This window comes from Drosophila montana, unplaced genomic scaffold, assembly GCF_035044405.1.
Source record: "Drosophila montana isolate Dmon_TW-CO22-7 unplaced genomic scaffold, ASM3504440v1 contig_3216_1, whole genome shotgun sequence".
NCBI lineage: Eukaryota > Metazoa > Arthropoda > Insecta > Diptera > Drosophilidae > Drosophila > Drosophila montana.
The window spans coordinates 344,913-362,216 of NW_026998096.1; the positions used below are offsets into that span (position 1 = coordinate 344,913).

General features: G+C 37.5%; 1 protein-coding gene across 2 annotated transcripts in view; it reads left to right on the forward strand.

Annotated features, from left to right (window-relative positions):
- Positions 1–11,227: 11,227 nt before the first annotated feature.
- The window catches only part of TfAP-2 (transcription factor AP-2), a 45,780-nt gene continuing 39,703 nt past the window's right edge, over positions 11,228–17,304 (forward strand). Inside the window, exons 1-2 of one of the 2 annotated variants that reach the window (XM_064688838.1) lie at positions 11,228–11,674; positions 11,744–11,791. In XM_064688838.1, the coding sequence (XP_064544908.1) occupies positions 11,753–11,791 (39 nt within the window). In that variant the 5' untranslated portion in view covers positions 11,228–11,674; positions 11,744–11,752. The remainder of the gene's footprint in view (positions 11,675–11,743; positions 11,792–17,304) is intronic. The other variant, XM_064688840.1, reaches the window with a different exon arrangement.

Below are 17,304 nucleotides of genomic sequence, written 5' to 3' on the forward strand. Positions count from 1 at the left end.
TCTCTTTGTTTCAGACAGTACATAAAAGTCCGAATCAATCGGATTGAACAAAGAGCAGCAATAGGATTGTTCTAAATTTAAGTTCTTGTATTAATGTTTTTAACTTCTTCACAAATTTGGCATTTACGGGATGTATAGTATGTATGGGTACTAGCTCACCTCTATGAAATGAATTCTTAATTTTTTAAGATATGGAGAGTAGAATATATACATAAAATTCCTTGGCCCCATAAGGTATATACATATTTGTTGGGACAGCATCAGAAGCAGAGGCGATTTAGTTAAGTACATTCTGTCATTCTTAAGGGTATTACAGCTGGAGACTTTAATTATCTTATACCATTAGCAAAGCTCGTGTTTATCAAATTGATGATATTTCCCCCTGTTTCTCGATATCGAAAGATACTATTTTTGAGTACACCTTAGGTACCAAGTAGGTTAATATATATAAGAATATAACAATGCCGTATGCCTCCCCGCGGGGCCCTATAAAAGATAAATTATAATTGTTTGAGGTTCAGCCTAAGGATCCTAGCCTAGGGATTCTATGTAAAGGATGGAATATAAGAGGTAAAGTAATTATAGAATGTAGAATACATCCGGAGTAGAGAGAAGAAGAAGCACATCCGATGCAATGTATAATAGATATTGTATGTATGTTACAGGGCATCTCGGAGTTGGGCACTTTTACCTGTTATACTGAGATTGGATTTGCTGATGAGTTCTTTTACGAATCGAGCCGAAAAGCTTGGAGGCAACATTCCAATCAATACGAAGACTTCTCTCGTTGTAAGCACTTACTGAACAGAGTATTGCGCAGTCAGGTGCACCCGACTGCAAGAATTAAGTACTTGTCAATGCATTTACCATTGAGAGGGGCGTTTTTTTTTTAAATATATATAAAAACTTGTTGGTTATTGATTCAAATTTAGAAGCGGAATAATAAGTTGTTTTGGTCCGATTGTCGCAGTTGGGCCCGCCGGCTAAATTGGACATAAAGACAATTAGGAGCTTTCTTTGGCATTTCACTTAAATTGCAAATGTTAAGTAAACCATAATTAAAACATTTGTCGGGCCGTGAGCGTGGGCAACCAGAGCAAATTGTAAATTACACGCTCGCTTAACCAGCGAACACCCCAGCCCGGAATTGGGCAAGACGTACATATACAGACATATACCCGCTTTTTTACCGAGTGGTTGCAACATCAAATTGTAATTACAATTTGACTGAGTAGAAGAAGGAGGAGAAGAAGAAGAAGAAGAAGCGGGTGGTGTCCGTGCTAAAAAGCCTCGACTATCCGTGTCACTAAGTGAGTTCTACGTGACAATTTCTTGTTACGCGAATCTCTCCCCCCCTCCCCCCACCCCCTCGTCGACGTCATCGTCGTCGTTGTGGTGGCACACCCCCCGGACCGGGCGTAAAAAACGAATCGCCCCTCGTGGTCGCTTGATTTCAACCCGAAAATCGTACCAACATGTGGTAACCCATAATTTGCGCTAAGGGAGTTATCAATATGATTGCCATTCGGTCTGCCAATGGATATGTTTATTTAATGCACCTTATGGTTAATATGCAAAACAGGGTATTAAAACAGTCGGAAAAACAGGCGTGAAAGGCACACGATTCACGAGAGAGCAGGGGTATATTTAGATATATATTTTCTATATAATTATGGAAACTATTTATCAACTATTAATAGAGCCTGACACTTGTCTGGAATTTAAAGCCGAATAGTCGAACTATTTCAAATATGTACAATAAAATTATGGAATTTATTTGTTAACTATTTCTAGAACCTTACACTTGTCTGGAAATCAATTCTAAATAATAATGGGATCTATTTATCAATTATTACTAGAGCTTTGCACTTATCTGGAATTCAAACCCGATTAGTCGAACTCTTTCAAATATTTGCTATAAAATTATGGTATATATTTATTAACTATTACTAGATCCTTCGACTAGTTTGGAATTCAATTCTATATAATAATGGGATCTATTTAACAACCATTACAAGAGCTTTGCACTTACAAGAGCTTTGCACTTATCAATCCCGTTGTTCAGTTGCCAGGCTCAGTTGGACTTAGTGTAATCTTTCGGATCAGTGCCAAATATTGTGACAGGCCGCGTATTCAAATGCTTTTGAATTTTGTGAAATCCCTTAATTTGGCTTGTACTCGTTTTGTATCAATTTTGAAAATTGGCTATTTGTCAAATAAAGCGTGCTGAGGCGGAACAACAAGAGAAAACACTTTTAAATTTCAACACAAATTGTCAGATCAAAAGACAAAAAATTGAAAAAATTACCATCTGTCAAAATTCACTTTCATTCCACGCAATCGGCCAGGCCACGCGAAGGGAACCCCTTTCCAACCCACTCCCCCTTCTCCCAACTCGCAGCGAATGTAAGGCTAATCCATTGGGCAACAATGTGGCAGATAATTGTGTACACATACACGATACTTGGGCTTATGTTTGCCTGCAATTTTCCTGCTGCACTTGTCAAGTGTTGGGCATACCGACTCAGCCAGAGCTCTCATTAAAAAATACCCCTTCACTAGCTTCGCCCAAACTGCGAACTGCGAGCTGTAACCACGAGACGAGGGTGGCCCGGCCAAGCAATTGTTAATGCTAATGTGTTACCTTTGGCCTTAAAAAAGCACACTGGACGAGGGCTGCTCTTGTGTCTGGTATCTGAAACGTTTATACCCCCAATTAGATCTGGGACACAAATCGACGGGCTGCTTTCAGTTTGAGATTCCTTCGTCTTTATTTCAAATTCCATCAATTCTTCGATGCCTGCCCAAAATATTTACAATTCAATTTGTTACTCATCGAAATTTATGCGTAAATCCAAATTATGAATCTTGGCCACGCAAACATTGCTGGTTGCGTGGATTTTGAATGAATCGATGTTTTTATTTTTCTACCAAATGTGTTTTTTCATGGCTTAAATGGAATCTTTTGTAACGGAATGAGAGAAGTAGGAATTGCCAAAATAAAATATAAAAATCTATGTACTCTAATCCCTTTGTATAATAGTATTCCATTTCAATAGAAGAGTTGTATTTATCTGAATTTAGGGGATTTCTTTATTGGAGGAATCTTACGCAGGAGATTACGTAGTTCGGATAGGCATAAAATGATATATCATAAGATCATAGAATTGTCTTCCGATAATTCAGAAGTAAATCTTGTATGATGAAAATGAAATGCTTCCCTTTTCTAAAGTCGAACGTATTTATATATATATAACTTAATTATGAATATTTTCTATGTTTTTTGCTTGATCGTTGTAAAAATGTTCAAATTTTGAAGGGGAATAACTATTACAAGGTTCCGAATATTTAAATATTCGTAGGTTAAGTGTATATAGTCATATATAGATAGTGTCTAATCAGACGATACGATTCAACCTCAACCCTAAGGTTTCAAAGTTTTTCAAGATCTTAAAACACTTTCATTTGATCTAGTTGATTTAGTTGATCTGATTTTCGTAGGAGCAAATTTCCCTTTTGGGACACACGAGGATTCTCCAAGTATTTTATGACAGGTTGAGTTTGAGAAATATGCATAAATAGGACATTTTAAGTGCTCATAATAGTTTATTATATAACACATAAAAAATATATATGTGCACATTTGAATCCACTTGGAGGACTTAAGCTAAACTAACCTCACTTTGAGCCTGCGTTTTTTCAAAAAGAAATTCAATCTTATTGAAACAAATCTAACAAAAAAACTTGTACTTTTACTTGTTTTCCTTTTTGGTTATAGCATATTACATATTTGGGTAGGTTGCCTATGTATATCCATGAAGGATTTCGATATTTGTATAAACTATTTATGCTGCACTTGCCCCCGAATTTGGTTGTGGGATTAGGCCAATAATAATGAACCGCACAGCTCAAGCAATTGCCGGCTATTCCGGCTTTCCCATGAAATAGCAATATCTACTGAAGTGCGTAATCCTCCTCCTCTCCACTCTCCTGGCCTGTAATTGTGCGGGCAATAAAAGAGCAATTGTTGCTGGGCATGAAATTCAAATACAAACAAAATGAACAATATCCATTCATGAACCTGTCAATCTCCAATTGAATTGTGATTGTGTCTGAATATAAACCAGCAATGCTTCGTACATATTGCCGTGTTTATTTAACCGCTTAATACAGAGCCGCGAATTGGCGCCATCTGTTCAGTTGCCAATCTTACTTACAGCACATCTGTACATCTGTACATATGATGCTTAGGTACATGTACATGCATGCGAAATGATGTACACATGCCTAACTCTAGTACATGTTTACATTAGATTGTGGCAGAGAATTAAGTGCTCGAATTAGGATATACATTGGCTCATATATATATTATATATTAAAATTTTATTTACTTCAAGGTGCCCAAACCTTATCCTATATAGTACCCTTTCTAGCAGGACGTAGTTCCAATTTGTATTGGGAATTCATATATATCAAAAGTGAAAAGCTAATAATAATCATGTGCAACTGTTATATTCGGAGTAGAGCTCGGTTCGTGACACGAATACGCACTACTTAACACAATCGTGGTCGTGTTGATCAAACACGACATTAGGAGAGAAAAGAAAATATATTTTGGTACAGCAAAAAGTCACTTGGAAAGCGACCAATAGACATATAATTATTTTAAAATCCTCCATTTCAACAATTAATTATCGATTAGTAAAAGAAGAAAGAAAAACGCGCGCGTGTTGCTGGCGTCTATTCAATTTCTGGTTCGTGTTGGAAAAACTCGATACCTATTCATTTAAAGTTCGACAAGTCGAAGTTCAAATACTCTTGCAAGCATAGAGAAGTCATAAACTGATCTCTTCTTCTACAAAATCGAATGTTCAAGAAATATCGTAATTGGAGAGTTCTCAATTCTTAACCGATTGTATTGATAAGTTCCAAGATAAGTTCCATGACAGCTGAATGAAATAAAGCTCCATACATACAATAAAAATAATATAATAATAATAACAATAAAAATAATAACAATAATAATAATAGTAATACTAATAATAACAATAATAATACTAATACTAATACTAATAATAATAATAACAATAATAATAAAAATAATAACAATAATAATAATAATAATACTAATACTAATACTAATAATAATAACAATAACAATAATAACAATAATAATAATAATAAAAATAATAACAATAATAATAATAATAATACTAATACTAATAATAATAACAATAACAATAATAATAACAATAATAATAATAATAATAATAATAATAATAATACTAATAATAATAATAATAATAATAATAATAATAAAAATAATAATAATAATAATAATAACAATAATAATAATAATAACAATAATAATAATAATGATAATAATAATAATAATATCACCAAGAGCTTAAGAACTAAGAGACTCGTTGGCATAGAAGTAATAGGAATAAAAATGCTCTTACCCCGTATTGATGCGTGTGCCAGGTATTTGAAGATTTTGAGAAATGTCTTCGGGAATCAGTTTAACTGCGGGTAATCACAGCATAATCTTCGCAACAAATTTGCATGCCCTTTTTGTGGGCAGATGGGCAGGCACTTGAGATCCTTATCGCGCAAATTATTCTCGTCACGTCTAACGTTTATAAAGTATGCCACAAAGTGCCCGCCAATTTGACTGGCTGCCATCGTGCCTTATCCTCTCCAGAGTGTGCCCGAGTATGCCCGAGTATGCCTCTCCTCTGCTGCTGCATGTACATTAGACTGGGGCTGAATGACCTGCATCAAATTTGGCTTTGGGCAGTCCGCGAGCGACGACGCGTCGTTGTGGGTGTTTTGACGGACGGACGGACGGAGGGACGGACGGACGGAGGGACGATGGCCTGTCCGGGAACTCGAACGCTCCGCAGTAATTAGAGGGAGTCGAAGCTTTGATATCTCGAAGTAGAAACAGCGCGGCCAGCTCGTCATTCTCTTCTGCGGCTGGAGCCCATTTGCAAACGGCTGCACACTCTACTCTTCTTTTTTTTCAGATCAAACTGATCGCCCTGCGGCCAAGCGAACATTAAATGAGAATGTGCAGAATGTGCAGAATGTGAGCAGCATCGGGTTTGGCACGGGCTCAGGCGCATATTTTTTTCAGAGCACGATTGTGGCAGCCATTCACGATAGGATTGGGAAAGTTGTCTTCCATTTAAACTATTTGTTTAAATATATTAGCTAACATATGTTGATGCAGTGTGCATTGCGAAACAATGACGAATCATTCTTCCGAACTGAAGTGTAGACTTTACGAGATACGAGTACAAATGACTATGTGCTTATTAAGGGGCAACAACACGTGCCACAAATGGGTAGATAGTCGCGTGAGAGAGAGGCGACTACTCGTCGAAGATGTACAAATAAACAAAATGTGCATTTTTATTAGCCAGTCGAGCACGGCAAGGGCTCCCGACTGGTTGCAAGCCAGCCTGGTTGCCTGGTTGCCTGTTACCTGGCCTCCTGTCTGCCTGGCTGTTGCCTGCCTGTTGCCTCCTTGCTGCGGTTGCAGATTTGAGTGCGATGACAACACAGCGAATGGCCAAGAAGAACGAGAAGGTAGTAGGAACAGCGAAAAGCAACATGACCGAGACAAGTCCAAAATGAACGGCCACAAATTCAATATTTTCCCTAGACGAAGCCTGCTTGCCCTACATACTCGAATAGAGTATATAGCTATAGCATTGATTATTTCTTCAATTAAACTATTATAATCATAACTTAACTTCAATTAACTGAGTGTAGCCTCTGTCAATCATTTAGGCGCCTTTATAAACTTTAACTTCTTTGTATAAGGAGGTGCGCGCAAAGCGCACGACAAGTGCGAGCTACCCGCTGCAGGTGTAGGTGTATGGCTGCAGCATATAAAGCAAATGTTATGCGAGCAAAATGCAAAGTCAAACGAACAAAATCCTATAATTAAACAATTATTGCAACTCCCACTTTTTGCCGGCGGCAACTAGCCGGATCCTGGACCCTTGCGCTATGTGCACTACTCCTCCTTTTCGAGATCATGACCGCAGCTCGCGTCTGGCCCAGAGGAGTCAAATAGGTGGAGCAACAGCAAGTACTTCTGCCTTTGCATTTTTACCAGTTGTGGCACACATTTTTCTGGCAGAAGCTCGTGCTCCACCTCTGCCCCAACAACCAGAGATACGGAGCGGGGCTCAGCTTTGATTTTAGATTTTAGACTGTACATCGCAGAGCATTTTTTTTTAAAAGTGACTAAATATGATCTTTTCAGCAGATCTGAACAGTATGGAATCTGAACCGAAACAGGAGAAGGTATTGTCAGGGATAATCCCAAAAATGTACCAAGATATCCCGTCTAGGTATGTCAAAAGACAGATGGAGCGTAGTATAAGATATAACTATAAAGAGTATAAGACACATATTGTTAATAATAATAAGACACATAGGGATAATCCCCAAAATGTACCAAGATATCCCTTCTAGGTATGTCAAAAGACAGATGGAGCGGAGTATAAGATAGAAGTATAAGAAGTATATCAAAAGACAGATGTAGCGTAGTATAAGATAGAAATATAACAAGTATATCAAATGACAGATGGAGCGTGGTATAAGATAGAAGTATAAGAAGTATATCAAAAGACAGATGGAGCGTAGTATAAGATAGAAGTATAAGAAGTATAAGACACATATTGTTAATTATAATAAGACACATAGGGATAATCCCCAAAATGTACCAAGATATCCCTTCTAGATTTGTCGGAAGACAGATGTAGCGTAGTATAAGATAGAAGTATAAGAAGTATAAGACACTTATTGATAATAATAATAATAAGACACATAGGGATAATCCCCAAAATGTACCAAGATATCCCTTCTAGATTTGTCTGAAGACAGATGGAGCGTAGTATAAGATAGAAGTATACGAAGTATATCAAATGACAGATGGAGCGTAGCATAAGGTAGAAGTATAAGAAGTTTATCAAATGACAGATGGAGCGTAGTATAAGGTAGAAGTATACGAAGTAGAAGGAGTTATCGATAGACGGATTTAAGATATTGACTCAAGAACTCATTGAAAGAAAGAATAAAGGTAAAGTATATGTATATGTATATTAAATATAAATTATAATAATAATATATAATCAAAGGCATGGAATGTATGAAAAACCATCCCGACAAATAGATACATTTTGTGACAGACACAAAGATTTATGGAAAGATCGTTGTATAGACTGGAAGATTCGTCTAAGTGGGAAAGTTTCTTTAGTGCAGTCGAGGGGAGGAGAAAGAGAAGAGGCCGCCTTTAAAGCGAGAAGCGAGTTACTTAAGCATACCGAGAAACATTAAAACTCGCGAGGAACATAATAAATTGTTTAAGCAGAGCCGATCTCACCCCCAAAAATCTATATCACGGCAAAGCAGATCGCCAGGCGACCTGCTCCTGTTGAATGCGGGGCCCAGCTCGTTTATCTCTCGTTCTCTCGTTCTCTCTCCGCTCGAACCGCCAGCTTGTCTCCGCTCGACCAGGCCGGACCAGGCCGGACCAGGCCAAGCATATACGATAATTAACACACAAGAGCGGGGCGTTCTGCAGAGGAGCGGTCCGCAGAACCAAACAAATTATTAAAAATGAATTAGTGGAAATATAAATATGTATATGAATTTTGTAAATTCCATACACCATACACCCATGCCTCTCTTACGGTTCGACTATGCCTCGGCAGGAACGCACGTGCGCCCGACTGATTGCCTCCATACCTGGCGCATTTTCTGGCCCTGATGAGGCCCCGGGCCTTGCCCCTGAGAGCCAGGCCAGGCCTCTGCAATTGAACACGAATGAATCGTTAGGTTTGATTTTGAAGAACATATATATACATATATATGTATATATGGAAACTCATTAAATACTAATCTATTCTCAATTTATTTGTGGGGCTTACGCTTAATGACGCCGATCGCGGCTGCTGGACGCAAATGCAAGCCCAATTTGAAATCAGGTCATTTGTCATAATAGATAGTTAGTGTATTTTATTATAATTATCTAAACACATCTACACAAATGCTGCTGCATTTTAAAGAAGCGACAGAGTATACAAAATAAACAGGTGAGAGCTCTTTGCTCAAAGCTGCCCGACTAGCAGATACTCTGTGAGTCTTTGCTCCACGCTCGTATATAATCTAGGAGTGCAACAGGAAGAGAGAAGCTCAGTTGGATTTAGCCTGTTCGTCCTTATTAGTTCATAAGCACAGGGTATCTCATCAGCACACTCTCTCATTTGTCTCATTTGTTTGTTCTGTACTATACAAAGCGAGCCCTAGTCCCAAACGGTTCTGCAAATTGAACAAATGAGGCGGAATAAAAAAACCAATAACAACCACCCCATACACACACACTTATATGCATTATATGCATCCAAGAACACAACCGCGACGCTTCGTGTGTTCGGCAAATTTAAGCTAATTTCATGCTGACAAAATGTTTAATGTGCAAGCATTAACGAGTTTTTTGCCTACTTAATAGCAATTACTTAATAGAAAGAAGAAAGGAACCAGGTTATGATCTCAGTAGCGTTGCAAGTCGATACTGTTATATTTGTCGTTATATATAAGGGTATAGAGCTGTGTAGCGGGAAGTTAAAGAAAATGTATTTGAAGTTCATGTTACACAAATCTAAGCTAAGCTAAGCTAATTTCCCTACAGGTGTAGAGCTCGGATCAGGAGGAAAAAAGCTGCGTTCGTTGTAAAGGCGGGCCTTTTTATGATTTTGGTTTGTCTTTTAACTTATCAATTTTGAATTCTGTCCCCAAAATTTATGCAATTAATTAAAATAATTATGTCTAAATAATATCCTTCTTACAAACTGGGCCTATGTTCTAAACAAGTAAGAATGCTGTAGTGGAGACAAAATCCCTTGTATCCCTCAATTTAATATTTTATCATATAGCACCACGTTTTGCATTTGTCCAATAATAAAATATCGCTCAAAAGGAATTGTAGCATAGTTATGTTTCTTTCGGCTGCGCCACACTATAGAAAAATGACTATTGATTAAGTTCCAGGTTTGTTGTCCGAACTTAACGAATTTAAAGGGAATAAATATTGCACTCAAATGTGTGTTCCCCTTTCAATTTTGGGGAAATGGATTGAGGTATCCAAAAAGTGTTCCCAGTCTGTGTATGCTCCACCAGAGCTTACATCTAAATAAGCTGTCTCTAGCTCTTATAGTTTTTGACTTATGCAATATATATCTAAAATAGTTTCTGTAGTTTATTTAAATAAATTTAATAAATAAATCAATAAAATATGTTTTTGCTGCTTGTTAAGACCACATTACTTGATTTGTTGTACAATATTGCGGAAGAGGACCTTAGCATACCAAAAATCGAACAGAGTTTGCTTTAAGCGTATAAATTTGACTAAAGAGAAACCGCGCACAGCAAGAGAGAGCGAAAAGAGAGCACAGCTGATTGGTTGCAGAAAGGGTGGGTGAATATACATAACATAGAGTATAGAGTATAGAGTATAGATGGTGCAAAGTACATAATACTGTTTGCATCCCCAACAGCAATATGTATTCCGGCGACAAAGGCGCGGCGGCATATTGGAGCATTGGGGCCTTGCTGCTGGTGCTCGGGATATGATTTAATGTTCCCCGGACGTGATTTACCTAGGATTACTACCTAGATAAAAATATATATACATATATGTGTATGTATTTGCATACAGCCTGGGGTCGTTGCTTACCACCTGATATTTATTTACATTTCTCATGTATGTACATCATGTACATAGCCCATTTAAATGTGTACAAATACATTTTATTTTATGCTCCCACATATATATGCATATTCATGGATACACACACTGTCCAGAAGCTTCTTCTGTAAGGGCTGGCCAGCAAGATATGCTTTATTTCCTCGGGTGATGCTGGCATGCACAAGAAGATTGAATCCACCATGCCCAAAACTCAGTTCCATACGTACATATACAGATGTACCTGTGTATATACAGGGATTTCTCTCTGTGTGAGTGAAAGCGCGGCGCATACACATACACGCACATATACATGGCTGTACAGAGATATACATATACGCACATGTACATGTACAGCTAGCATATGTACCGGAGAGCCGCGTTATCTTGGGCGAAATGGAATTGGAAACGGACTGTGACCAACAGAAGCTGCATGCAGTACACCTCCGGGTAGTACATAGCCAAAGGCTGAGTCCTCCTGGTAGCAGTCGTACGGCGAAAAGCATCAAGCACGTAAGCTGGCCAAATCCTTTGCCCGAAAACCACAAAGGAGATACGGAAGTTGAAGTCGGTTCACTCATCAAGCACGTAGCTGCCGCCGCCGTCGCAATACTTCCACACCAAAGAGTGTTGCATTAGTCTCATTCTCGGAGAAGTGTAGGAGTTCGAAACGGAAATTGACTACCCGGAAGCCAAAAACAAGTTCAGTGCCAAGAGAAACCATACGGTCAAATTGAATAAGTTTTCGAAAACCGTGTTCTAAAAAGCTCCGACGGCAACGCGTGATTCGTGATCTGTTATACACCCGGCTGCTGCTGCTGCTGCTGTTGTTTGTGGGACTTCTTATCGGTATTTACATAATTTTGCATAGAAGCTATCATTCTGGATTTCACAAGCAACTTTCGACGGAAGGTGACAAGCGCCGCAGTCTGCTGGCCAGTTTGGGAAATTATTTTAGCAACTTTTCTTTAATTTCCGTAGGAGTTGGACATGTCATTTCTGGCTACTTTGGATGCCAATGCCTGGCAGGTAATTATGTTACCCAAAATATTTCCTGACCTGCAAATTTATGCAAAACCTATTTGTTATAAGCCCAACTTAAATATATTGCTATGCAAAACACATATACTTCCCTTTTGAACATTTACCTTGAGCTCTTGTTATTCTCTTAAATGTGATTACAATTTGTATTTCTTGATGGGTTTGCAACAAATTACAAGTGATTAGAATCCCTTTAACTATTTTTTAAGAGATTGAAGTGTTTGAAATAAAGTTGTGTAAATTTCTAACACTCGCTAAAGGAGTTTTTTACGGCCAGCTTCGATACATCGATCTAATCATGTTCGTCCGAGCGCGAGATAAAAACAAGATACATTTCTTTTGGAATATAGATTTAACAGTCTGCACTCACTATAATTTATTAAAAAAGTTTTGTACACAGTTATAAAAAAAAACAGCAGAAGGCATCTCTGACTGAATAAAGCATACTGTACAGTAAGGATCAGGATTTGACGATTGGATTCGATCTACCTATGTCCGTTTGTAAGGTCGCGTTCTTCTCAGGGATGGTAAAAGAGACTTTACATTTGGAATGTAGGCTCTATATTACACGTTCAGGTTAAATTTTAGTCCCCACAGTTTGCAGGAAATCGATAAAAATCGGTTGACAGCTTTAGTATATTGAGCATATCGAGCATGTATGTTTATAAGAGCTAGAGAAAAGTTATAAGAGCTAACAAAATTTTGTAAAGAGGTTTTCATACTATACAAAGTCAAACGAATCCCACTTCCTTAAAAAATGAAATATAGTATATAATATAGATTTCCTGGTATATACACATTAAGCTTCCATATCAAAGCTGTGAACATTTTATGCAGATCAGAATATAAACCAAACTTTTTTGAACGACACATTTTCCTTTTTATGTTCTTAGTATTTATGGAAATTTATGGGCATATGTTGATATCTCCTAGTCCATGATCTTTGCATATCAACAAGATCATAAGAATAAAAGAGCAAATTGTACTTGACCGAGACCTATATTTCCCATACTTTAGAAGATACTCTCACATTACTACATAATCTTCTTCATTTAGCCTTGCAAGTTATAAAAGTACCTAAATATAAGTACTAACTATATACGATTCCTTCAACATAGGTCTATGTTGTCCACATAGAGCGATCGTACAAACAGATCGATAGAGACAAAGACTTGGATGTCTGGATCGACTCGGCTGTTGATGCTGATCGGGCCTATAAAGTCGGGGACTTCTGTCCGACTATATATATTCATATATGGAACGGATTTTCTCGCTCTTCACCGGGAAATTTTAAACACTTTTATAAAATTCCTTTTACGGTATACAGAGCTTTCACACATGATTTGAAAAGCATTCAATTTGGTCACAAAAGTAATTACAAGCTCAGATGCTTTAATGCCTTCCAGGTTAAATGAACCATTGGAAACTCAATTGTCTGTCGTCGCTCTTTAAAAGTTGAACATAATATTGTTATTTCGGTTTAGTAGTTGAGTAAATTGACAAAACCAACCCTCATAATATATCTATGAAAACGTTTATTTATACAAACTTTTAAATGGAACGATGTTGGAGCATGATTGACAAATCGAGGGCACTTTGAAGACACGTCTAGTGTATTTTATTCGAGTAAACTTTACAAAAGTGGTATAATAGAGATCACAAAATTGTGTTAAGTCTGACAGTAAATCGTACGATTTTTCAGTTGTCTTTAATAATTAGAGTTCAAAGGCAAATTTGTACGTCTTTCCGTCTGATCAATTGTCAGCATAGTTAAATACTTCATGCATGTATAACATATGGTACATATATAAATACATTTCAAGTTACAAATGGTCCTTGATAAATATCAATTTTCAGCAAAGGTCTTTTACGAATATCTCGGAGATATTAAGAGCTAGAGACACCAAATCGAAGAAAGTCTGATATATAAAAAAGCTGTTGTAATGTACGTAACAGACAGATGAATCAGTCTCCTACTCATCTTACACACTTCATCATCAAAAATATTTGTAATCTATGACACAGGATTAGACTTTAATATTCGCGATTCATCCCAAATAATAACGAACATTTTTCATACGCGCTAAACAAAAAATAATGACAGCTGACAAAACAATGAAAGCAAAGGAAACATTTTTTCCATTTCTTTGTTTTTTCCTTGTTAATGTTAATTATTATTAATTGGATGTTCTTTGTGAATCATAATGAAATAAGCAAATATTAAAATCGACAAGTGCTGTGGAGTTGAACTGACGACTTATCGATGGTCAGTCCGACGCTCACACAACAAAGCTAAAAGCGCTCATGACGTCGCGTTTGACTAAGCACAATTAGATGGCAAAATTTTGTGCGGTGGTCATCGTCAGTCAATCAATCAGCCATTCAATCATTCAATCAGTCAGTCAGTTATTCAGTCTGTCAATAAGTCAGTCTGTCTGTCTGTCAGTCATTTAATCAGTCAGTTATTCAGTTAGTCAATCAGCGAGTCAGTCAGTCAGTCATTCGTTCAGTCAGTTGTTCTGTCAGTCATTCAGTCAGTTCTACAGTCAGTCAGACAGTCACTAAGTCAGTTAGTCAGTCATTCAATCAGTCAGTTGTTCAGTCAGTCAGTCAGTCACTAGTCAGCCTGTCTGTCTGTCAGTCAGTCAGTCAGTTAGTTAGTTCGTTAGTCAGCCAGTCAGTCTGTCAGTCAGTCATTTAATCAGTCAGTTATTCAGTCAGTCAATCAGCAAGTCAGTCAGCAAGTCAGTCAGTCACTAAGTCAGTTAGTCAGTCATTCAATCATTCAGTTAGTCAGTCAGTCATTTAATCAGTCAGTCAGTTAGCTATTCAGTCAGTCAGTCAGTTGTTCAGTCAGTCATTCAGTTATTTAGTCAGTCAGTTATTTAGTCAGTCAGTCAGTCAGTCAGTCATTCAATCAGTCGGTTATTTAGTCAGTCAGTCAGTTATACAGTCATTCAGTCAGTCAGTTATTTATTCAGTCAATCAGTCAGTTATTCAATATTATATATTCGAAAGTTACTTTAGAGCAAATTTAATTAATGTGTCTGCAAGAGTATTTAGCTTGCGCACTCGGAAGATGTGTGGACTGTCTTGTTTAATAGTATGTAGGTGATTGGACTTTGATTCAAGGACTGTCACGAGCAGTCACTCCATTGCCTGTTATTTGTTTTGGCGGTGGTTCGTGCGGTCGAGTTTTATTTGCGCAGACCTGTCGACCAAATGAAGCGCATAATACATCAAACACTCTTTAATGGGGGTGACAAATCCGCAGCGCTCGGCGAAGCTGATTACTCTATAAGTAACGCGATCCAAGGCTCAGATGCAAAGAATCATCAACGTCGACAACACCAGCATTTCATTTTCTTAATCATTTTTATTTCAAAGTAATCAAGGCTGGCTCTTGAGCTCCCCTCATGCTCTGCAAAGGGTAATACAAGTTGATATCTGGCCACGATGTTCCATAGATCTGCGGACTTTTAAGCAAGTTGATATTTAAGCCTCCTCTTTGATTCGTTTCTTCTACAATCTTGTTGCAAGGTAAATTTCCTTAACAAACTTCAAATTTTTGACATGCTAGTTAAAAACTCAATACAATTCCCATAGATTAAATGTTGTTTTGAAGCATGTTTCTAAATACTTTCTTTCCTACATTGCGTACATTTTTTAACCCCTTAAAATTGTTGAATTATCCGACTAGGGCTCATACCTTGCACCCCGCTCCGAACATTCGAACTTACTTTTATACCTATTTATGTATAAAGCACACATGCTTCATCATTCCTCCCTACATTATGATTTCTAGAATAACTTAAGTGTTCATAGTCCGATCTTGATTAAATGATCAGGTCTTAAATATGGCATACAAATGTAAAGTAGGCCAACTAAACAACTTCATACAAATCTAATAGTCTTTAGATCTTATATCGACATATCTCTTTATACTGATTAAACCCATATAATTTCAAACACACTGCAGAAGAACATATACCCCATTTACCCTTGTTTAAATGAAAACAGGGAATAACAATAAATAAACGTGACAAACGCGTAATAGTATCCCGTGGTCGCACGTGAGACAAGGCCTTAAAGGCACGTGATATTTTAATTGAAGCATTTTAATTCGCATTTCAGCGCATTTCAATTAATATATGTATTATCAGCTAGTATATTTATTAAGGTTGTATTAAACGCGTCACTTATTCCTTGAAATATCCGACTTTTCTTAATTATTTTCATAATTTCCCGTTGATTTAAGCTAAGTTCGTCAAAAGTAAAGCTCTTTATCAACTGTTTGGCAGAGTTAAGTATTGAGATTTCGTTGGCTTGACCACAAAGCTGATGAAATTTGTAGATAAATTGGGGAATTAAATAATTTTCATTAAGACGAATTTAAATACTACAATACCCTGTTCCTATAAAAGGGTAGAAAGGGTATATGCACAAGATGCTTTAGAATTATCGGAGACCCTTTGTCTCTTTCCCAACAAATTGGGTTTAAAGGGTTCGTATAAGTTGGAAAGAATTGTTGTTGTTTACCCTCTAAATATACTTATAGGGAGTAGCTTAGTCGAGAGCTTGTACGTACCTGTGTTTTGGGTAGAAGAAGGTTCAGAATATATTCCAGTCGGTATCTTTGGGTACTAGTACGAAGGTTTATGGGAGAGGGTATCTTCCAGCCGGGCACTTTCCACTTCAGCTCCTATATGATATATTGGCATACCCTGGAATGATATGCTGTGTAAATACATTTGCTTAAGAATTATTTATAGCTGGTCTGCATTTAATGAGAGATGAAACATATTTAAATTCTCATAGTATGTGCTCTCAAGTTAGATTCTCTGTATAACTAGGCCAGTATATTTAACACAATTAGATATTATGCACGGTCTTCAGCTTAAGTCTTATCGAATAGATAGCACAAATGAGTGACAATAATCCAGCGAAGGGAATTGCATTACCAACCACGGACATAATTGCCCATGCTGCGATATGAATATTACATTTAAATGCCAATTATGCGCACAAAGAGATAATTGAGAAGTATCATGCTTCGTGCGCGTACTTTAACGTTCGGTGTTCGTAATCCTTATCCGCATTATCCCATTTTCTGGGTAGGCTAATAATTCGATATGTTAATATTGGACACGCGAGTGGCCAAAGAATGCAGATCATGTGGCACTTGGCCGCGGCATTATATAACCCAAAATCAGGCCTTCTGCAAAAAAAAAAAACGGAAACGTCGCCCTTCAAGTACAAAACGTGCGGCACGTGACCTTATTTTTGCGCTTTGAGACATGATGAAACACTCTGCGGCCACTAGAGCACAACAAAACACAACACAACACAACACAACACTGCATCCACAATGTGTTTTGCTTAGTTTACCCACACTGTTTCAACCCCGTGTCCGCCTCCTCCTGCCGTAAGTGAGATTTGGGTGTGGAGTAAATTTTTGGCTGAAGTGATTAGCGAGCACTTCATGTTAAAAAGTGAAAAGC